This window comes from Parasteatoda tepidariorum, chromosome 7 (assembly GCF_043381705.1).
Source record: "Parasteatoda tepidariorum isolate YZ-2023 chromosome 7, CAS_Ptep_4.0, whole genome shotgun sequence".
Classification (NCBI taxonomy): Eukaryota; Metazoa; Arthropoda; class Arachnida; order Araneae; family Theridiidae; genus Parasteatoda; species Parasteatoda tepidariorum.
In genome coordinates this window covers 30,614,621-30,638,831 of record NC_092210.1, presented here as the reverse complement: position 1 = coordinate 30,638,831, position 24,211 = coordinate 30,614,621, and the positions used below count along the sequence as shown (strand labels likewise).

Here is a 24,211-nt window from a genome sequence, read left to right as displayed (position 1 = left end):
AGAAAGGAAATTTAAAGCCCCTTTTTCAGCAAATAATCTACCTCAAATTAGCAAACTTTCGACAAAATTAAAGTTTACTATGTCAAAAAACAACGTGAGTAAGTCAGAAATAAAAATAAATAGATGAAAGTACATATGTCAGTTTATGTACTTTCATTTGTGCTTTATTCACATTGTTTTTTGCTTTAGACTACATAGTATACTCTATAGTTTGTTGAAAATTAAACTTTATTTTTAAAAAATCCAATGAGAAAATATTGAAAGCAAAAGTTTTTGTATGCTTTATATTCTCTGTTAAAAATACAATCAAGAAATAATATTTTCAAAAAGTGAGATTTTCAGACACAAGCGCGGAATGAAACATTTATTCCACTTACATTCAAAATTCACTTTATTTTTAGCTGCTGAATAAAAGTGTTAGTATTTACCAGTTATGGAATTTTTTGTGTAGTTGCATATCAGAAATATTCTATTATGTAAATGCAGATTTCTTTTTATTTTCTTATTTTAGATCCAGAAAAATTACAAACAACCTCGATTTTACGATCATAATTTTTTTTAACTTACCGTATTTGTAAATATGTGTATGACTGTATGTTTATAAAAAAATAAAATAAGTGCGTATCAAATACCTTTGATAAAAATCTAAATATTTTGTACTTTAACCCTTTAACGCAGATAGGACACCGGTGCCCCATTTATATATTTTTTCCGACGTTCTAGTTACATTCAAAAATAATTTTTAATTAAAAAAAAACAGTCTACTAAAAAAATCTGCTGGATAATCGGAATTGTATTTGTACCAAAATATTAAATCCAAAAAGAGAGTATGAAAAAAAAATTTCATTCATATTTAAAAATATTAATGATATTATTAATAAAAATATCAATAATTGATTTAGTAAATTAAAGAAATTTTAATGATTAATAACTGCTTCTCTTAGATCTAAATAACTGCAAATAAGCAGAAATTTTAAAAAAAATTCTGGATTGCTGTATTTTATAACCATAAATTATTAAAATGCTAAAAATAATATTTTTCACTTATTTTGACCTAAATTAAAACAAAACAACGAGAAAAGTATGAAAAATATGTTGTACAACAATTCTGCGTCAAAAAGATCAATTCTGCGTCAAAAATTTTGCTCGAATAGTATTGAAACATATGGCTCAATCTATCTAGCCACAAAGTTAGGTTTCTTCCTTATTCAAAATGGCTTTGAAAATAAGTTTTATGATTATTTGAAATAATCCATCTGCGCTCTGTAATTGGAGGTTTTCTTTATGAATTGAAATAACCGTCACCATAATAAAGTTTCAGGAAACTTGCACCATTTTGTGGTCCACAAGAGCCAATTTTTTAAGAGTTTAACAAGTATGAGTCTAAGTAAGTTGTAATATACAAAATGAAAGAATAGTGAGTGTAACGCTCAATATTTTATATAATTATGTTGCAGCATTAACATCTACACTTATATCACCACTGTTTCTGTTCACTTGTCGGTTTAAAAAAATATGATAAATACAGAAGATTACATTAGTTCTATACTAAAAGATTTGGGTAATTTTTGCTTCTAAAATAAGATGAAACATCCTTTTTTGTCAATTAAATACACCATAAATCCTTTGATTTTAAAGATGATAAACTCTTCCCTCTTAGTGGTTGGGGCATGGCGCAGGTCGCATCGATGATTTGCGGCTTCTTCATCTTTAAAATCCAAGTCAATCTGCAATCACATCTGAGCTCATTTCCTACCAAAGTGAAACATATATTTTAAAAAAACTGTACTCAAATTTAACACTTTGATGTCATTAAATTGCTTTGATTTCTTTTTTTTTCTGCTGCTTAATGTGCAAGGTACATAATAAATATTGTATACAGTCAAATAACATTTAAAAACATAATAAATAGCAGCAATAAAACAATTTTCGTCAAAAAGATAAAGTATTAATATAGTGAGTTGGTATCAAAACATTAAGATCAAAAAAAGTCATTAGTTTTATTCATGTCTATTATTTGTTTTTTGATATTTAAATTCTAAGTTTACTTAAATTTAGTTACTTTTACACATTTCCATAAAACTAGAACTTATATACTTTTTTAACGGTTTTTAATGTGCTTCCTAAATAGTTTCCGAACGCCGTCTTAAAATCACTTCTGATGTTGTAAGTTTAAGCATTTTTTTTTTCAAATATATTTCTTCAGAATACTCCATGGCTATTTTTTATTAGTTTAGAATCTTTTAGGTCAGAATTTTGAGGTGCCTAAATTGTTTTTTGACGCATTTTTCTACTCGAACATTTACGTACCAGACGTTTTCAGATGTGCCTTTATTAATACATTTTCAGAAGGAATGTCTAATTCCAGCAGCAAAATAAAACCTCCTCAAATGATCTTGTAGCTATTATAAAAGTTACGCTGCTATTAAAACTCGCTTATTTGAATTACATGCTATTATGAATAACTGCTTATAATCAATCACCATCAATATAAAGGCTTTATTTTAAAAGTTAGAAAACTCTAATTAATAAAAAAAATTAAGTTAGTATCTTCTCACAAGTAATTTCTGTATCTCTTTAAAAATAGTATGCCTCTAGCTTATGTATGATGCCAACTGCCAACAAAAGGGCACCACACAACACACATGATAGAGAGAACGAGATACTCATTAGACTTGAAAGTTACATTTCGAAATGAATTTTGAATTTTTAGAATGTAAATTGGCAATTTTAATAGGCCTTCTTCCATTCTATTAATATCCTTGGTATTGATAAGATAATTTTATCTAGTTAGGATAATATGAGAAGACAAAATAGGCATCTAAAGGGAATAACATCCTATAAACATATTTTCAATTCAGAAATTTTACTTTTGCTAAATGAAGAGCTGAAGAGATTAAGTTTCAAGAATATTTATTTTCGAGTCGTAAATATTACTTGTACTAAATGAAGAGCTCAGTGGATGAAGTTTCAATGATATTTTCGAGTCATAAATATTATTTGGGACTCAATTTGTAAATGAAAGGAAAGTGGATTAAGATTCAAAGATATTTTAGGGTCATATATATATTATTTGTTTCAAGTGAAGAACTAGTGGATCGAGATTCAAGGATATTTTAGGGTCATAAACTTTACCTGTCTTAAATGAAGTGCTGAATTATCCATTCAGCACTTCCAAACAGTTCTCAGAATTTTTTAGTGAATTTAAGTAAACTAGCTTTAAGATATGTTGCTTGTTGGTTATTTTTGTTAATTCACTTGTTTATATGTTGCTTGTTTTTGTTAGTACGCACATTTTCTACTTTTTCAGTATATTTATGAAAATATATAAAACACAAAAATTGGGGAACCCTTCATCCACTAAGATCGGAATTAAAATACTTTTCAAGATAAAGGGATACCTTTTAGTTAAATTAAACTTAAATAGGAATTTTTAGCGAGAAATCGCAACTTTAACAAGAATGTTTCTTAAAATTTCCTTCAACTAATACAGCCCTGTGTTTTATGCAAAAAACGGAGATTTTAAAATTTTCATGTGTTAAAAAAATCAACTGCCGTGAATCTACATAGAATGCTTCTATGCCGATAAGAAAGATTATATTTGAAAAAAATTTACACAAATGATTTGGAGTTTGTATTCATTGTTTTACTGTTATTATGCATGTTACTTGCACCCATGTAAATATTCAATCTTAACCAATTACTTTAATAAACTATTAGGCTTCATGCTTATTGGTTTGATTATTTTTACATTATGCGAAAAATAGTTCCTAAAAATTCATATAAATATAAATCTATTTTTATACAATAATTATTTTAATATTAAAAGGATTTTTTATACTTTAAATACTTTAGGTTTAATATACTTTCAAAAGAAAAAGAATCAGTGTTCGAAATGTCTTAGAGTAGATTTTACTTGAAATATTTTACCAAGAGCGTGGAACTCTGCAAGTCCATCCCACACTGGCTTAAACACTGCTTCGCTTAAAACCAGTATTTCATTGTGTCCAAGATCCATTACTCTTAAAAATGGCATGTTACTAAAGATATCACCTGGAAGCTGTTCAATCTTGTTATAACTGAAAACGAAAATATTCAAATGAATAGCTTCATAATTACCCTTCACCAAAAAATTACTCATTGTAATAGTTTTCATATTTTGTACTTAGAAAATGAGAGCTAAAGCAAAACTATACCAGTTCTAACTAGGTGACAATATGAGTTAAAATACAAAAGTTCAACAAATTCAATATAGCAAGTTAAATCATTTATTGTATAAAAGTAATAAAAATCAATCTACAAATCATACTTAGAAATCTGATAACTTTTATTCATTTTAAAATGACATTACCTAGATTTCTCAGTCGGAAGTATTAATTCGCTATAATTCATTTACGGTACACTTCCTTTTGTCACTTGTTGTAAAAATCATATTAAAAATGTATGTTTAACTTTTTTAAAGCGGCAGAAAGACAACTCTGATTATGTTTATGTTAATAAAACCAACTGACCAAATATTTTCAGTTAAAACATCTGAATCTATTGGAAATCATATTTCAGGTGTCTCATGTGAATTTACTGTGAATTACAAACGGAAAGTTTGAGAAATATTAATAGAAGGCTCTGTAATTTCTCAGAACTAAAGTAAGTAAAACTTAAATATTTAATTCCTGGCTTTTAGACATAAGTCTATAAAAGCTAGATGAAAATTCTAAGAGTAGAAACTGTCTAAAATTACGGTAAATAACCAGCAGCAGTCTGTCCCTTCAATTAACCGTAAAGTTCACGCTTAGGAACATTTCCTTATCTTTACGGGTTCGAAATCGTTTACAACTGATATGGTTAAGAAACCATGAATGAAACTGTACTGTTTTGTAACCATCGACACTTAACATGTATTCAAAAAACACATAATATGTATCAAAAAACACATAACATGTATTCAAAAAACAGTTAACATGTATTCAAAAGCATAAAATATACTCTGAATATTGGTGTTACTTTAGAATTACGTTATGTTAAGATTTTCTTTAGGTAAATTGTAATATATGGAGTAATAATGTGGTTGAGTTGTGTTTTGTCAAATAAGGCATGGAATGTGGTTTAATTAATTTATCTCGTAGTGCCCTCTACTTACGAATGAGGAAAAATACCAGACTGTTGTGTTATGTGTTCATCAGCCTTAAGCTACTGCCATCTATGTTTGTATTCCAATTGTCCATGGTCCTAAATTGAAGAGTGCAAAACTCTGAAAACTCCTCATGTGTTGGAGTAACGGAAGAAATATTGTGGTGTCAACGGTAGGATTACAAGCCCCTATTCAACTGGTCATGAAATTGATAGTTTAGCCCTCGCGGCTAAAGTGGTATCCAGCTTCACAAAACTAAGTTGTTTTATGTTTTATAACGTATTAAGTACATACTTATTATTATAACATCATTAAGCATTCACTGTGTTCTTAAGCACTAGATGCTCGAAAATCAAAATAGAAATATTTAATCCATGTATGACTAAGCTTCCAGCTTCCGAAGAACGTGAGCTCGTATCCAACAGGCTGTGGACCAAGTTGACTCATATGAAACTTTTTGCTGCTAAACCGTAGAAGGTAATAACAATCAATAGATCAATAGACGATTTTCTTCACAATTAATAGTATAAATACCACCTTTCACGGTTATTTGACTATTTTGATTGAATAGGTAATGTAACCGTTTAACAAATTTGCATTGCCTATTCAACCATATATTCAACCATTAACTATTTACCTTATTTAACCATTTTTCGTTGGCAGTTTTAACCAAGCACCCTGATTTTGACTCGAAGATATCACCCTGCCTAAAATGGTTGTATGAAAATACTACGTAATTTAACTAAGAATTAAGATTTTAGTTTTGTACATATACACTATCTGGCCAAAATTATCCGGACATCCAGTGGTATTTTGAGCGTCCTAAGGAACATATTAATATTGGTCCCTCTTTTGCATCGATGGCTGTCTGCACACGTCTGGGAAGACTTACCGCCGATTTTCGGTAGGTGGACATAGCAATTGGCTTCCGTCACAAATGAAATGAAATGCTTGCAGTGAGGAGGGTCAATTTGGCTGGCTACGTAATCTGCTCTCTAATTCGTCCCAATGGTGTTCTATGGGATCTAGATCGGGGTTTAGAGAAGGCATGTCCCGTTTTTGAAAACACATTTCGCCACACCACGTTTGTTCAAGCCTCGATGTGTAAATGGAGCAGTTATCCATCTGGAAGAGAAATGGGCCTTCTCCGAGATATTGCCATGAAATTGGGAGTGCAGCATTGTCCAAAACGTCCACATAGTTCATGTTTCCCACTTGAGTTCATGTTTCCAGCCACAGAAACTATTTTAAATTTTTTTTTACGAAATTTACAACAAATAAATTTTGTAACTTTTGTAAGAAAAATTTTAAGTGCTCCTCACACTATTGTATTAATATATTTTGCTTTGGCTATATGGATACAATATCAGAAAGTACTTTTTTTTGTGGATATAATCATGCGGACTGATGAAAAGATTATATCTTTTATTGTCAGGATTTTTTAAAAAAATTTTATCCCTTTTTTTTCCCCAGTTGTTTTTTTTTATTATTATTTTTCTTTTCCCCCTTTTTTTCATATGTCTGTAATTTTCTATGTTTTATCTTAATTTTGAACTTATCTTATGAGTTCTGTTTACTTGCAGCTTATGCGCAATAAATGAAACTTATTGTTTTTCTTAATTTTCTTCGTGTTTTTTTGTATTTATTTATTTTGTTTTATATATATATATTTATTATAAGTTAAACTATAAGTTTAAAATAATACATTTGTGAAATTTAAATAACACAACTAATTTGTTAACTGGAATAAACTTAACTTACCTGAAGTTCAGACCAGCAAGAGAAGACGCAGGATTAGGAAACATTGTCCTTTTAAGTGTAGAAATCTCGTTATTCTTAAGATTTACATATTTCAAGGAGTTGCTACTAGCAAATGCCTCATCATGAATAAAACTAATTCTATTGTAAGAAAAGTCAACAGTTCTCAAAACCGGAAATTTTATTTTTCCCAAATCTTCTATATCCTCAAGCACTCCCCTTTTGATTTCCAATATTTTAAGATTTTTCAATTTACTTAAAACTGACCAACTCCATTCGCTTAAAAGTACGCAACTGTCCATTCTGAAAGTCTCTAGATGGTCTTCAAGACCTTCAAATGCAAAATCACTGTCTGTCAAGGCCATAAGAGTAGAGTTTTTAATCTCTAACTCAGCAAACTTCAGTCCTTTGAAAGTATCTGATGATATAAAAGTGAATACCGAGTCTCGAATGGAAAAGGACAGAATGTAATTTTTCCCAATAAGCGATTTGGCTGCAGTTATTAAGTCCTGATTGTTCTCCAATTTATCACAAGTTATCCAATAGTTGTCGCTCGTTTCATCCCAATTGCAGATACAGGGATACAAAGCTTCTGGTCTAGGACAAGCACTTGCACTGAAGCAATATATAAACAAAATAAATACATTGAATAACAACATTGTTTTAGTTCAAAAATGCAAACTTGAAATAAAAGGCTTCTTCATTCACTGGAAGCAAAGAGTTTCTTTTATCTTGAAAGGGTGATATAAATTCTGATAAGCATCGAAACATCTGAGCATTTTCTCTTCATTTGTTCTACCCAACTGACATATTAAAATTTATAGAAATTTGTTTTTGTTCTGTTTTGAAAATTATTTTATAATTAATTTAATTTTTTAAGGAGAGATCCAACCTGAAAATGATGGAAATGGATCACTAGTTTACAATTATGTTGTTTTCTTTCCAATCTGAAAAATCATCTTGTTTTAAGTGGTTAATGTGTATAGTGCGTTTAAATTTTCCATTTTAAAACCTCATAGTAAAGACAATAATAAAACAAAATAGCAAGATGTTTATAGAAATATTCAAAACAAAATAAGATTTTTCGAAACGAATAAGATTCCACAACTAATTTTTCTTTTCTGAAAATAAAATTTTCGTGTTGTTTATTTTTTCAGTTGCTAACACTGGAAAGACTGAAACTTAGTATGTACCTATATTGCCCAAAAACAGTCAAAATGATTGGATTGTGAAAGAATATCTAATCTGTAGAGAAATTTGTTTAAAATTAATTTTTAATATTTTTTATATTATTTACAGTTATATAACAAGTTAATAGTAAATATTAACAATAAAAAAAATTATATGTTGTACAAAAAGTCACAAAATTCTCAGAAATTGTGTCATTATATACAACATTGTTTTTCTAATTGAAATTAAAAAGCAGTCAAAACGACATCCTTGGACAATCTAGTGTTAATATGGATAAAGTGATATATCGTTTTATCTAAAGATGGCTATTAAATTTGTAAAAAAAATATATAATCTATTAAACTCGCAAAAAATTAAATATTTTCCGTGTATTCTTAAAAATAAATACAATCACTTACAATTTGTACGATTCTAAGTATTTTCATGAAAGCCTAGAATCAATTTGCCTCACCAAAAAAAATTTTTTTTCATGTTCTTTCATCCATTTTTGAGTTAACTTAAGAAACCTAATTTCTGCTTTTTGAACAGTAGTTCAGTAACTTAGGTTTGAAAAAGATTTTGCGAACCATGTTTGCATTGACAGGAAAGCGATTAATGATCAACCGTGTCTTAGTGCTGTAATTGTTATTTTAGAAACAAAATTGTCCTAATATACTTAAAAATAATTGATTTCACTATTTTACAGTGACTTTTATTGAAAGTTAGGATGTATAGTACTTTTTTCCTTTCCCTCCCTCTAGAACGAAATAATGAAAAGCAATTGTGCACATCTAACTGTAAAGTAACAGAAAAAATTTATAACAGGTTATTTATAAATATAAACGAGGTGTTTCTTACCATTACTCCATACTACCGCAACTTCTTTTATAAAATGTGTCCAATATCAAAGTTCCTTTAACATTAGATTTTTTAATTTTTTTAATGATTTATTTTTGAAAATTAAAAAATATCTTACCAAAATTAAACTTGCCACTGGAAAATTATAAAATATTTGTCGGATCATGAAGTGCTTAATAACAGTATTAACAATAAAATCAATTCAATAAATTTCCACGTTTAATGAAAAATTACCTGGTTACATTGAAAACAAAGTTCATGTGTAAAAGAAAGAAGATTTGCCGCTTAATAGGATAAATAATAACCGAAAACCAACAATTAGTAATCAGTATAGTATACATCTGTTGCATCAAATTATTATATAAATACCTATGCATATACATAGTTTTATACTAATGCTTCCGGCCGTAGGTAGGAGCAATAACATTTTTGTATTTGACAACGTATACATCAATATATTAATTTAATAAATGCACCACAGATCTTTCGACGTAAGCGATTGTATGTTCCTCCCTTTTAAGGCTTGGGGATTTGCACACGCAGCTCGTATAGCTTTTGGCTGCTTTGTATTCAAAATCCAAGTCATCCTGCAATCACATCTTAGCTCATTTCCTGAAAAAAAATGATAAATATCGTTTAAAACTATATATCATTATACTTATAGGCTTGTATTCTTAAATTACAGAGGAAATATATATAAAAAATAAAAAAAATGCCTCTTCAACAGCGAGTTATTATTCAATGTAAGTTAAGGCTCCACAATTTTAACACCAATGTTCTGGCAGTTCCAATGGGTCAGCATTGCTACCTAACCCATCTGTAGGCCCTGGTTTCATGAGATTTCTTAACAGATCTTAGATCTTTTTTATCGCTTATTTCAAACCCGCAATTTGTTTCTCTTTCCAAACTACAGTTTTTTTAATGACTTTTTACTTTATTTTTTGTCGAAATGTTCAAGTTTGAAAACGTTGTATATAACAGGGATCGCATAAATGCTGAGACAAATTTCTAGGATTTGTTAAGACACATCATCGGTATTAAAATTGCATTGGAATTGAAGCCCAGAAATGTCATCCTACACCGCTAAGGGCGCTTCCCGATTACGAACTGTTTCTTCCTGTGCTCTTCTAGGGAAATGCACCTAGCGACGAGTGATGACATTTCCAAGCAGGGATTCTATGAATTTTAATTCTAAGGATGTGCCCCAACTCCTCTAGAATTTTGTCGACATTTAGGTGAATCACAGTTATGTATAACGTTTTCAAACTTGTACATTACGACAAAAAGTAGACTAAAAAAAAGTCCTTTAAAAAAAGCTATATCTTGGAGAGAGAAACAGATTGCGGGTTTGAAATAAGCGATACGAAAGGATTTAAGATCTGTTAAAAATCTCATGCAACAGATACATGTCAGGACGTATTGTCTGTAATGGCTTGCACATTTCAATAAAAAATAGACCTGAAATGTCATTTGAAAAACTGCAACTTCAGGGGTAAAACTAATGTGTCAGATTCGGAATCCCCACTCAAGAATTTGCTGGATTAAGTATTTGTATAAATGCAACAAAAAATTTATTGCTTAATGTTTTATGTATCCGTTTTAAGAGAGCATATTCAATATTACGCTTTCAAACGAAAATATGCCCTGTATTATGCGCATGATATTACACATTTATTTGCATTTTACTAAATGCAAACTAACGATTCGAGGATAACTAAAATATAATATATTTTGTACGCAATTGTATAAAAATATAATGTGTAAAATATTTTACCCATTGCTTCAAAAGTTTCCAATTGACTCCATATAGACGAAAATATCGTTTCTCCAATAACTAGTATTTTATTTCCACCAATGCTGAGATTTTCCAATTTCGGCATATTGCTAAACATATCGTCAGGTAACTGTTCAATTTCGTTGTGACTGGAAAGAAGCATTCACTACAAAGTTATACATTTTCATTATGAAGCAGTATAAATACATAAAGTGAAATTTTTAGCTATTTTTGCTGTCAAGTTAATCATATTTGATCAGAACTAACATTATATATTGAATGTTAGAATTAGGATGACATAAAGTATACAACCCAGCTAAAAATAAACTGCATATTTTTTTAAGAAAATTCAGTTCTGTTGAGACTTAAAAAGACTGTTGTGATTTAGACAATTCTAAAACAGAAGTTTTGAGCTCTAAGAACTACAAAATTATTACAATTTGTGAACTGCAATAATTTTAGAAAGGTACAACCTCAAACATTCTACAAGGAAAAGAAATTCTGATGAAATTACCGTGTTGTATGGTAAAAACATTTCTGGTAAAAAGAAAAAAAATCATAATTCTGGTAATGAAACTAAAATATTATGGTATTTAAACCATTTAAGTGGTAATTGTTCCATTCATAAATATAACGGTTTACTTAAATTACTAGTTTTCAATATACTGGTCCTTATTATCACACAACTAGTAAAAATACCAAACGGGAAAATAAAGTGAACCAAATAAATGGGTTTTTATGTCATACTCTATGGTGTGATAAAATTACAAAATTTTAGCATATTTATCAAATTTTGAAACATATTATAAAATGGTATTTTAGGGTTAATTTGACCAAAAGTATTACCAAAGTGCTTCGATAAAAATTAACGAGCTTTTATGTTGTTCCCATAGAGCCAGAAACCCGGTAAATTTTACAAATTTTACCGAAATCTTGTATTTTTGACTATTACTTTTTTCCTCAGTGTACAATAAATATATACAGTTTTATTAACCTCAAATCTGCAGTAAATATTCAGTTGTATTGACATTGGTGGGTATTTTATTTACGTAGCACTAGAGCTAAACAATGGACTATTGGCGACGGTCTGGGAAACATCCCTGAAGATGATCCGAAGACATGTCATCACAATTTTGACCCGCTGCAAAGGGGTGGAGTCAGGTTGAGGTTGAGTTTTGTCAAATAAAATAAACCATTGAATGGGACTTCACTAGTTTATCTGGTGATGCCATCTATAGTCAGAGATGGGAAATACTGGAAATACTTTTTTTAGCTCTGCAGTGCTGCCATCTATGCCTGAATACGAGATTTGTATCCTAATAGTTCAGATCTCCGATTGGAGAGCGCAGGACACTTGAAACTCTTCATGTGTTGAGGAAATGTAAGAAACATTGTGTTGTCAAAGCTGGAATTCGAACCCAATTTAGTTGGTCATGAAATTGATAGATTCACCCTCCTGGCTACAGTATATTCTCAGTTGCAAAGAGCTAAGCGGCTTTATAATGTGAACCCAGTTGCGCGGATGAAATTCTGGTTGTTTAACAGTATAATGTGAAAAGGGTAAATAACAAATTTTCTCACGGCTAAAAGTTTGAATATCATCATTTTTTTTATAGTTATTTAAGTAATTTGGTTGAATATGTTAAAATACAAATTGAATAAGTTGTTGTTTAATCATTTTTCTGAGATTTAACTTATGATTAAAGCCAATTCTTGTCTTATACGTTGTTTGCCTCAGTTTCTAGAATTGTCGTTCTTTTTTTAAATTTTTATAATGTATTTTATTTAAAAAAAAGAGAAGTTTATAAGTCTCTAATCATTTATGTTTAAGTGAAAATACTGTTAACATATTTTTTTAAGCAAAGTTATTTCTTTAATTTTAAAAGATTAATTTTTACATAATAAAAGAAATTTTCCTTAGATGATATAAAATTATTTAAGACAAATTTCAAAAACAGTCAAAAATTTATGGATGAAAATTATGAAGAGGTTTATCAATTAAGCCAAAAAAATCTGAAAATAAATATTCATATTTCAATTCAGTAAACTCATATGATGTGAAGTTGTTTGAAATCCGAATTATAGCAAAATGTAAAATGTAAAATGTAAAATGTAAAATTTAATTTATTTGGATTCGACAACATAATAAGTCCGATTTTGATTCTGAAATAGCTTTAGTTTAGCATGAATTCGAACAAAAAAAAATTCATAAATTTACATTTTGCTATAATATTGTTCGTTACATTTTGCTATATATTGTATTTAATTTATTTGGATTCGACAACATAATAAGTCCGATTTTGATTCTGAAATAGCTTTAGTTTAGCATGAATTCGAACAAAAAAAAATTCATAAATTTACATTTTGCTATAATATTGTTTTCACCATAACTTTGAGTAAAAGTAATTTCTTCAAGTCAAAAATAAAAAAATATATATAATAAATCTAAAATTTTGAAACATTTAAATGCTTAACTTAAAGAAAATTTTAAAATAATTAAATTGAGTAGAAATGTTACTTAAAAATTTTCAATGCTTCAGAATATTAAAATAACTAAAATTATGCTAAATATGTATTTTACATATATATTATTTATAAAGATTGTGTGCGTTATCTTCATCCTCAATCTATCTTTAGAATATTTAGAATACTTACAAAAATCTAAGAAATTAATAATCAGTTAATATTCGATCAAGAATAAAAATCAAAGACTTTATAAATAGTTCAAAAACTATTAACGAGGAAAGCGAGTTTTAAGACGTCAAAATTCGTTTGATTGCTTGAAAGATCTCTTTTACAACAATGCAAAATAGCCGCAGTTTTTCTACAGATACATCAGAAAAGACCGCTCTAATGACCAAACTACAGGGACCATATTTCCCACATATCCAACTAAAAAAAGGGATGTTTATTCAGCGAAAGTACGTTTCTGTGTCAGGTTTCATAATTTAAAATATCGTCTGTACTAATTAATTAGCATATTTGAAGTCACCCCTTCGAACTATTAAGATTGAGTCCTATAACCTGAAGATCTGATCAAACGTTATTCAGGGTGGCCCGTTTTTTATTTATCGCACTATACAATTCAAAATTAATTGTGCTTTACTTTTATATAAAACTCACTTAAAAAAAAACAAGCAAAAACAAAATATACGGACTTACTTTAAATCTATATGTATAAGTTCTGGTGCAGGATTAGGAATCATTGTTCTCTTCAATATCGATATTTTATTATTTTTGAGTACAACAATCATTAGTTTCTCGCAGTTAGAGAAGGCTTTATCATCAATGAAATTAATTTTATTTTCCGCAAAACTAACCGTTTTCAAATTTTCCAAATTTATCTTTCCCATATCTTCAATGTTCTCCAAAGCGCCATTTTCTATTTCTAATGTACTTAGTTTTTTCAACTTCCGAAACATGGACCAGTCCCATTCACTCAAGAAATCACAATTCTCCATTCGAAAAATCTCCAAATGGTCTTCCAAACCCTCAAAAGCCACATCTGTATCTGTCAGAGCCCTCAAAGTGGAGTCTTTAATTTCTAATTCGACGAACTTTAACCCCTTAAATGCACCTGAAGATATGTAATTGAAAGCTGAATCCTGAATGGTAATTGAATAGATGTAATTTTTTCCAATTAGTGATTTGGCTGAAGTTGTCAATTCTTGATCATTTTCCAGCTTGGAACAAGTGATGTAAGCGCTACCCTCTACTTCTGGCCCATCACAAATGCAAGGGAGCAAATCTTCTTTCCTAGGACATGCATTTGCACTTAACAAAAATAATAATAATGATAAGATTAGTGTATTGTACTTCATTATTCGTCTCTTTCTTGAGTAAAATAAGATCAAAATTAAGAAGCTATTAAACAATGATTGTATTGTTTATTTTCTTTTATCTGTGCCGAAAAAAATGTGCCATTTTGTCAGATAAGTTCGAACACCTGATCATTTTCCCATGATCATTTTTACGCAATTCGTCAATTTTTCGTATCTGATAATAGACCGTTCTGGTACTTTTTCTCATTTATTTATGCACATTATTACAATTACGTTACTTTCTTTATTCTTTAGAACACTTAAAACCTTTTCATAGAGTTTTTAAGAACCGTTGATATCTGATAAATATATGTTTTATTATTATTGTATAAATGTGTACTCTATTAATAGTTTTATTTTTATCTGTTACATTAATAAATAAAAAAACATTTGAAGTTCAATTCTTTAAAGAACAAACTTTTTTTAATGCATTTAAATTATTTTCACACTGAACGAGAGCAAACTCTTTTATATGACTTTTCTCATTTTAAATCAAAAAAACTCTTGAAAAAAACTTATAATTTTTATTTTATAAAACTTTTATACACATGTAAAATCAAGTCTGAAAATCGATGACTCTTTTTCTTTAAGTTGAACAACAACCGAGAGTTGAAACAAACGTAACTACAAGATGAACAGAAAAAAAATTATGTAAACTATTACATAAACATTTCCACAAAGAATAACGTATGAGTCGTGGTAGCTCAGGGGATAGAGCGTTTTCCTTCCAATGAACCTAGTTCGAATCCTAGTGATAGTTGGTTGATACGAATTCTGCCCCCGACCACTGTGCAGGCATAAAATATCCTCAGTGGTAAACGGATCATGAGTTAGGAGTCTCCTTCCCGTCAGAGTAACCATGGGAAGTGTTCATAGTTTCCCTTTCCATGTAACGCAAATGTGAGTTAGTTCCATCAAAAAGTCCCACAAAGACAAATTTCTCCAAAAACTAGATCCAACAGTTCCCTTGTCTTCTGGATTGGGTTCAAAATTACATGGCTGCGTAGTTGAACATTAGTAGTCATATACCCAAAATTAGGTTGGCTGTCCAACAAAGGTTATAACAAACTAAAATAAAATAAGTAAAAAAGGGTAAGTTATGTTACAAAAATAAATCTTCTAACGCTTTACAGAGTTGAAATTCAAATCACAGATTTGAGTTAACATTCAACACTTTTCATCTTCCGAACTTGATTTTTGGAGGTCATTCTATGCTTCGAAAAATTCTAATAATTTAGTTGATGATCTTGCTAGTATTCCACCATTTCTCAATATTTGGAAATCAATTTTAATTTCATATGTTGCACCCTGGGACTCCAGCCAAATTTTCTCACACCTCTTTCTTATCTCAATTTTTATTTTCTTGTTCAAACTTGTTCATCTGTCCTTATAAAAAGTTGAGTCAAAATAATAAGAAGAACTGCATTCATAATTTGCTTTTGTCCAATTTTGCATAGTTGAAAAGTAATAATATTTTACCTATAATGAAACAACGAACCAAAATCTAAATGAATTTTAGACATATATTACAAAATTTTTAAAAAACTGCGATTTTATAACTAAGATTGGTTAAACTACTTTACACTTGTTTGTCTCTTTACTTACTCTACCATTATTCGGTGCTTAGACACTGCGGAAAGTTCTTGTTTATAGAGCTGAAACTATAGTATGTCCCTAAGCGTGTGCTTTGTCCATTTATGTACTTTCATCTGTTCTTTAAGCGGGCTGTTTTTCGCTTTAACATAAATATTTTGCTATCCGGCTTCTTCGAATAACTGAAGATGCGGAACTCCCGAAACTATAGGCCATATCATCTTTCTATACCCTCCCTACGAATATCAAAAAATACAAAAATAGTTAGTTAATTCACACGTTGTAAAATCATTAATAATAATATTTCCCTTTGAATTTTATTTTTGTTTACATACACACCACGAAAACTTTAAATATAGCTGTGAACTGCCAAATAATACATTAAAACAAACAAAAATAACTACATAATAAAAGCCATCACAACATAAAATCGAAACCATCAAAAAATATCATGAACAATAAGCAACTGGCTACGCTAGAAACAGTTTTATATGAAAATAAGAAGTGTCAAAAATATTTTTCATGAACTAAGACTCATTAGAAAAATTAGTGCATGCTGTAGAATTATTTCCTTTTATAAATATTGATATCCAAATTGATCCTATCATAAACATTTTTTTATAATATTGATTTCCACAATTGAAATATTCTTATAATATGTCTTGATGTCCATATATAAAATATTATTACAATATTGATGTTATGAATGGAAATTGAATCAATATGAAGTAACTATTTAAAACTGTAAGCAATATTAGAAATTAATTTATCTATTTGACAGAAACATTTAACAAGTATTTACAGTAATCAAAAATAGAAATGAATTTTAAAAAAACAAGCTTGTAGCTAGAGATTACTTAGCGAAATAATTGGGATTCAATTTTATCTTAATAGAATTGGGTACACAACATACGAGTCCAAATAAGTGTGTTAATACAGTAAAAAAAGTTTTATCAGTTTATTTAATTTTTCCTTTTGATGTATTAAGCTGTTTAGAGTCAAAAACCAATAATGGTTGTATAGCATTCGTAGGGGTAGACGGACGTAGCGAGTTGTCTTAGTATCTAATAAATGCACCACAAATCTTTTGATGTAAGGGACGATACGCTCTTTCCCTTTAAGACTTGAGGATTAGCACATGTAGCTCGAAGAGTATTTGGCTGTTTTAATTGCAAAATCCAAGTCATTCTGCAGTCACATCTAAGCTCATTTTCTAAAAAGAAAAAAAAATTAAATTATTTATAACTGCATTAAATTACTTAACACTTTTTAAAGTGTGTAACTCTATCGACTTACAAAATTATTTAAAAAGAAATTATAAAACACAAAAGAGGCAAATTTGGCAGGAGCATTAAGAAGTCTTTGAAAAATGCAAAAGAAATTTAAATGATATCAATTAAAAGTTTAAATCATAAAGAGCTATAAAAAGTTGGGTCAAAAAAATAAAGAGAACTTGATTCAAAATTTTCTTTTGTCCAATTTTCAATAATTGCGGAGTATTAATATTTTAACTATTATGAAACAACGAACCAAAATCTAAATGAATTATAAACATATATTACAAAAGTTTTTTTAACTATGATTTCAAGGAAGTAAATTCTAGGCGAAGGGGGACAGGATTTTGAAGTTAACGTAAGTTCAGTAAGAACGTGATGCGTATTAGATATAACAAAATAAGTATTATTTTTTCTTAAGTTCACTTTAAAATTTCAGATAATTTCATGCTTTTGAGTTTAGTGCCTGTTCATGTCGAAAAATGTCTTAAGTTTGGTGATAAAATGAAAACACATTTTACTTGCGAAATTTAGGAATCAATTTTATCTTGTATTGATATCAGGTATGCAGGTTGAGTTAAAATATAAGCTCTCTAGCTTATTGAAATTTGGTCAAAATTTGGATTGATGATTGATTCTATTTTTAAAACTTCTGCGTAGGGTAGATAAAAAATTATTGAAATTGGTATTTTCATTCAGTATGAAACTGCTGTTGAGTTTTTCAACATTCTATCTAGACAGAAAACTTCTAAGTTTCAATTGACAATAAATTCCGTTGTGGACGTGTGTATTGCTTTCAATATCAGATTCTCCGTTGATACATCACAACTTCAAATCTATTTTCTCAAAATCAAATTTATTAAACTATTAAATGTCATGGTGTAATTTCTAAATAGTATTAAATTTTAAATATCATAATACCAGCGGAAAAATTAATAGAATAGATTTTTTTTTAGAAAAATTCAAAAAATAAAACAAAAATTAAAAGTTTGTATTATGCAAGGAAAAAAATTTTTTTTAATTATTTTGCTGAAATATTGATCTGAAGCGAGTTAGTAAGGAACCACGAAATCAAAAAAAAAATTCATTTTAAAACATAAAATTAGTTTTCGTTAACAACAAGGAGCTTGGTATTTGTCGCCATTAGTAAAATGTGAAAAAAAAATTCACTTAAAATTAATGTAAGTCAGACATAAATCAAAATAAATCGTTCATGTTATCTTTAGAAAGAGATGTGTAAATATTTTATTTCACAGTCTTTAAAAAAGGACTGAGAGGAAATATCAGTTATCAAAGACATGAACGTAACATGCGAATTTATATCAACAAAAAGGAATACGACGGATTTTTCGCATTTTCTTTGCTCCTTGTTTTTTTTAATTGCCATGTCCAAAAGCTTTTAAATTCATTTTCATATTTCATTTCGAGAAGCAAAGTTGTTTTTTTTAGAGAAAAAAAGAAAACTCTGGATGGAAATCTACTTGATCTACAAATTTATTGGATTGTTAAAAAATAACATTTTTTAATTTAACTCCACATAATTTCTACTTCTTATTGATTTAAAAGACATATCGCATTGTTAAAGGCTTTAAAAAATTTGGAAATAGTAACCAAATTAAAAAATCAGCTGTGTAATAAACGAAATGCGCAATTATAATTAAGGAATTAAAATTTTCAGATTACTTTACCAAATGCTTCAAAGTTATCCAATTGTCTCCATACAAGTGAAAAGACTTTCTCGTTAAGAACCAATATTTTATTTCCTCCAACACTAAGATTTTTCAATTTTGGCATATTACTGAATATATCATCTGGTAGCTGTCCAATCTCGTTATAACTGAAAAAGAAAGTCAACAATAAAATTACGTGAAAGCATGCTTTAATACTAAGCCCATCTTGCTCATTTCGAGAAATGGAACTTCAATTCTAAAGTATCTTGTGTGGTTTATAGTTTCTTCAGTTTTGTAACAAGTTGTGTACAAGTAGAATAAATAGATTTGACAATTTTTTTTCACCCGAGAGCAAACGAAAAGTCGCCAAACAATAAAAACCACCGCCAACTTTTTTTTTTCATTTTTTTTAATTTATTTATTTTTTTAAGCATATAAATATTAAATATAATGAAATAAAAAAATAATTAAATTTTTTTGAGCCCGGGTAACCGAAAATTACAAGACTGACTTGTATGAACATGAAGCTAAGCCTAATTCCGTTTTTTATTAAGTAGAATTGGACCACGATACAAATAAGTCCTGTATACGAGTATATTAATATACATATACTCGTATTATAATGCACACCATGTTGCATTCAAATACTAAATTCAGTCTGTTCCTAAAATATTTTGTATCACTTATGAACTAAAATACTCCCTTCCAAATCGTATTTTACATAAAAGTAGCTTAAGCAAATGGTATTATGTGCAGAAACACCCTTTGCTTAACACAGTATCTGAGTTCAATAATTCTGATATTACGTACAATTTTCAGCTTTCACCATATCTTCACAAAATTACACGTAGGTAAAAGGAAAATTAATAGACACAACATCATTAAGGATATAGTATTAGACTTAACAGGTTAATTTGTATTAAGAGATCATTTTCAACATTAAAATAACAAACAATACTGGAATTCCAGCGGTTTCTGATCAGCATGAATTCCGCAGCCAGCTTGCACCAACCACAGTGCTGACGTAAAATATCCTCAGTGGTAGACAGATCATGGGTTACAGTCCCCTTGCCGTCAGGCTAACCATGGGAGGTTTTCATGATTTTCCTCCCTATGTAATGCAAATGCGGGTTAATTTCATTAAAAAGATCTCCACGAAGTCAAATTTCTACCAATACTTGATCTAGGAGTTTCCTGCTCTTTTAGATTGGGTTCAAAATTGCAAGGCTACGGAGTTGAACATTAGTAGTCGTAAACCCGAAAATTGGTTCTGCTGATCAACAGCGGTTATGGAATAAAATAAAAACAATGCTGGAATTTTTGCTTAAAAATATTTTGAACATAAAGTAAAGTTTGCACATAATAAGAGAACTTTGTTTAAAGAAATATAGAAGGCAAATGCAATAATGAAAATTTTCTCCAGCTGTAATGAAATGTCTATATTCAACTTATGCACTTTTTTGCACCAGTTCCAAACGCCTGATATCACAAAACTTATATATACTTATATAATATATTGACTTATTCTCAACGGTAGGGGGCAGTAATTTTCGAAGTTCCGGTAGAGGACTTGCTTGTATTGATTTTTATTTCTTTTTTTAGCATCGTCTTTTGACTTATTTTTTTAATACAATTATTTGTTTTGATGTCAAAAATTTTTTGTCAGTTGCTCTGCTTTCTGAAGGGTTTGCTTATTTTTTTAGATTAGATGGTAAATACGAAATCGTGATTTCTCTCCTTATGCTTTAATAAGCAGACGAAATTGCCCAAGTTCTGAATATTTTTAAATTTTCCCACAACCCCTTTTAAAAAGAAGAAATTCAGAAAACAAAGTATGCTGAACTTACTTTAAATTTATTTCCTGAAGCTCCGATGCAGGATTAGGAAACATTGTTCTCTTCAGTGTAGAGATATTGTTATCATTAAGAAAAACATGCACCAATTTTTTGTTGTCTGAAAAAGCATCATCATGTATGAAATCAATTCTATTTCCAGGAAAACTTAGTCTCTTCAAATTTGACAAATTTATCTTTCCCAGATCTTCAATGCTTTCAAGAGCACCATGTTTGATTTCAAGCGTATTTAATTTTTTCAAATTTCGAAATATAGACCAGTCCCATTGGCTTAAAAGCACGCATTTATCCATTTTTAAAGTCTCTAGGTGTTCTTCCAAGCCTTTAAAAGCAACATCTGAATCTGTTAAAGCCATTAGAGTTGAATCTCTAATTTCCAACTCTGCGAACTTTAGTCCTTTAAAGGTATCTGAAGCTATGTAATTAAATGCCGAATCTTGAATGACAATGGAATTGACGTAACTCTTACCAATTAATGATTTGGCGGATCTTAGTAAATCCTGATCGTTTTCTAGCTTGACGCAAGTGACGGAAGCACTATTCCCTGATGTCTGCCAATCACAAGTACAAGGATACAAGTCCTCTTTTCTAGGACATGCATTAGTACTTAAGCAAAATAAGAATAGAATTATTGTACTGTACTTCATTATTGTTTTCATTTGTTAAAGCAGATGAAGAATAAAAAGCTTTCAAACAATATTTGTAAGATATATTACTTTTATCAGATAAGTTTCAAATCTTTTTTTCTCGATCTTCTACGCAACTCTGTATTTTTAATGTGATTGATAACAAATTATCGCGATAACATTTCTACTATTTTTATAGAAAATAGCGTATTTTTATTGTTTTGTAAACACAATTCCTTTCCTCGTTTTGTTTCATTGAAAAAAAATATTCAAAACTTTTTTACCTTTAAGGAACTTACTGGTGCAAAGAAAATGTAAAATTTTTCAATAAAAAAATTTTCAATTTTTCGTCCGAATATTTGTATGAAAAAATAATTCGCAACTGTTGTTACATAGTTTTTTGCAGTCAATTATTCCAGTTTTTATTTGTTTTATGAACTCATTCGACCATTCACTGATTCACTTTTCCCCTTATTTAATAAATATATAAATCACTAATACATCGATTCATTTTTTAGCCGATTTCCTGCCTCATCCATTTTATGATTCCCAATTTCTCCAATTAACGAATTTAATTATGTTCAAACTGAATCTCTGATTCTCCTGCTTTTTCCCCTCAATCATTTTTTTTTTAATCGCTTTGTCAAAAATCATTTAAACTAACAGTTTGCATGGAAACCCGCTGCTCAATCAAAAAATATTAAATGACGTTTGCTATTAAATCAAAATCGCTAATATACATAATTAATTAATTTTTTTATATAGGGCTTCTACTCCCTGTTCACTGCTACTCGTCAGTCCCTCAAAATAATTATTTCTTACCCACAATTCTCTGCAGTTTCACCACGCACATAATAACTACTTTACTTTTATTATTTGTTTATTTATTACTTTTAAACAATTTAGATTGGATAAGAGCCTATGCTATCACCTGTTATTTGAAATCTGACAAAATTGTTTCTTTTTTTTTATATATTTATTGTGACTCCCAATCTAATTTTTTCAAATTATTTCTTTTTCGTATTTTATTATGTCTTTATTATTAAAAAGTTATATCTGTTACTATATCTGTTACCATTTTAATCAAATAATTAAAAAAAATAATTCTATGTTCGTTTCCAACTTTATTCTATGAGCGTTAAAGTAGACTGTAAAAAATAATTGTACATTTCTCACAGGAAAAACATATTTCTTACAGAAAATAACTGATTTTTTCTGTTTTTATCCGTTTTTCGCGAATTACAAAAATTACCCGTTCTTTCTTCAAACTTTTTCTGTATATTTGAAGTTTTAAAGCTGTTTTGTTGAGAAAACGGTTTTTCTCTGTTTTTCAACCTAAGCATAAACAGATTAAAACTGTCAATTCAAATTCTAGTTTTTGGTATGCAGTTTTGCTTACCATTGGATAACTCTATTTTTGTTTTCGTTTTTTTTCAAATCGTTTCATGGTAAATTATAATATGTGTGCTTACTTTTAAGCAATTACTTTATGGTTTTGAACATTATATAAAAAAACTGTGATTTGATTTTATCGAAAAAAAATTTACTTTACCTAATTATCATGTTATTTTAGATATAATTGTTTTGGTAAGTTACTTTGCCTGAAATTTTTAAACGGGTGAGCCACTACCATTTTAAATGTTTTTTCACTTAAATATTATTTCAAGAGGGGAGAGTGGGGTCAATTGCAACAGGGTACGATTGTGACAGAGCGAAAATTTCGAGTGACGGGATCTAGATTTGGTTCCTAGGTGGCGCACAAGGTGTATTTAATAAATCTACGTGTACACCCCTCCTGGAAACCATTTTTATGTACTTTTGAAAGAGTTTCACCAAAGATATTTTCACACTACGTAAGTACTTTTTTTGGTATTAGAATATTATATTGTAACAAAGTAATTTTGCTAAAACAAATAAAAATTATTGACCGAATATGTAAGTGGACACCTTAATTAACATTTCAAAAAAAAAAGATTAGATTTGTTATTTAACTAGCATTGTTTTTAACAAATGAAGCTGAAATGGCGTCTTGGGGACGATTGTAACAATAAGTAAAGGGAGGATTGTAACAGTTGAAAATAAATAATCCTATGTTTACAAACCATTACTTGACTCTTTAAGAACCACCAATAGTTTCCTATATCATTTATATTATGTTGCTTTTCTTCATTATTTTATTTGTCACCTTTCACAACATAAATTTAAATTTTTAACCCCTTAAAGTGAAAAGTTTAACCCCTTAGTTCTCTGCTCATTATTATTTTTACTCCTAAAATATCACTACTATTTTGATCAATAAAAAAATATATCACAACTATGATAATATGTATAATTAACTATGTTTTAGTTAAATTTATGAACTGTTACAATTAACCCCGTAAGTGGGGACCATTGTAACAAGTGCACGACTGTCAAAAATTTTTAATAACTAATATAATAACATTTAAAATAAGGTGTTTTTTTTCTAGTAGAGGATAGTCTACTTTACTCGTCTGTCAATTAATACTAATAATATATTGGATTTTTTGTTAGTTAAAAATAGTTAAGTAAAAAATGTTACGATTGACCCCACTCTCCCCTAAGTAATGCTTTAAGATAACAGTTCAAGATTTTTCTTCCTACAGAAACACTAAAACAGCGGTATCTCACAGCACAAAAATCTTACCTCTGAATAAGGTGACCCAGG

General features: G+C 29.0%; 3 protein-coding genes across 3 annotated transcripts; all 3 read right to left on the bottom strand.

Annotated features, from left to right (window-relative positions):
• Positions 1–1,422: 1,422 nt before the first annotated feature.
• LOC107444854 (carboxypeptidase N subunit 2) lies at positions 1,423–7,604 on the bottom strand. Its single transcript, XM_016059099.3, has 3 exons — positions 6,890–7,604; positions 3,931–4,079; positions 1,423–1,752 (listed from the first exon to the last, which is right to left on the bottom strand). Exons 1-3 carry the CDS (start codon positions 7,543–7,545, stop codon positions 1,607–1,609), a joined length of 951 nt encoding a protein of 316 aa, XP_015914585.3. The 5' UTR covers positions 7,546–7,604; the 3' UTR covers positions 1,423–1,606.
• A 1,514-nt stretch (positions 7,605–9,118) lies between these two features.
• Positions 9,119–14,592, bottom strand: LOC139425952 (leucine-rich repeat neuronal protein 3-like). Its single transcript, XM_071182893.1, has 3 exons — positions 13,851–14,592; positions 10,689–10,837; positions 9,119–9,526 (listed from the first exon to the last, which is right to left on the bottom strand). The coding sequence occupies exons 1-3, from the start codon at positions 14,507–14,509 to the stop codon at positions 9,378–9,380; spliced, it is 957 nt and encodes a 318-aa protein (XP_071038994.1). The 5' UTR covers positions 14,510–14,592; the 3' UTR covers positions 9,119–9,377.
• A 1,798-nt stretch (positions 14,593–16,390) lies between these two features.
• Positions 16,391–21,689, bottom strand: LOC107444837 (peroxidasin-like). The gene is made up of 3 exons (XM_016059069.4): positions 20,894–21,689; positions 19,065–19,213; positions 16,391–17,315 (listed from the first exon to the last, which is right to left on the bottom strand). Exons 1-3 carry the CDS (start codon positions 21,556–21,558, stop codon positions 17,167–17,169), a joined length of 963 nt encoding a protein of 320 aa, XP_015914555.1. The 5' UTR covers positions 21,559–21,689; the 3' UTR covers positions 16,391–17,166.
• Positions 21,690–24,211: the final 2,522 nt, after the last annotated feature.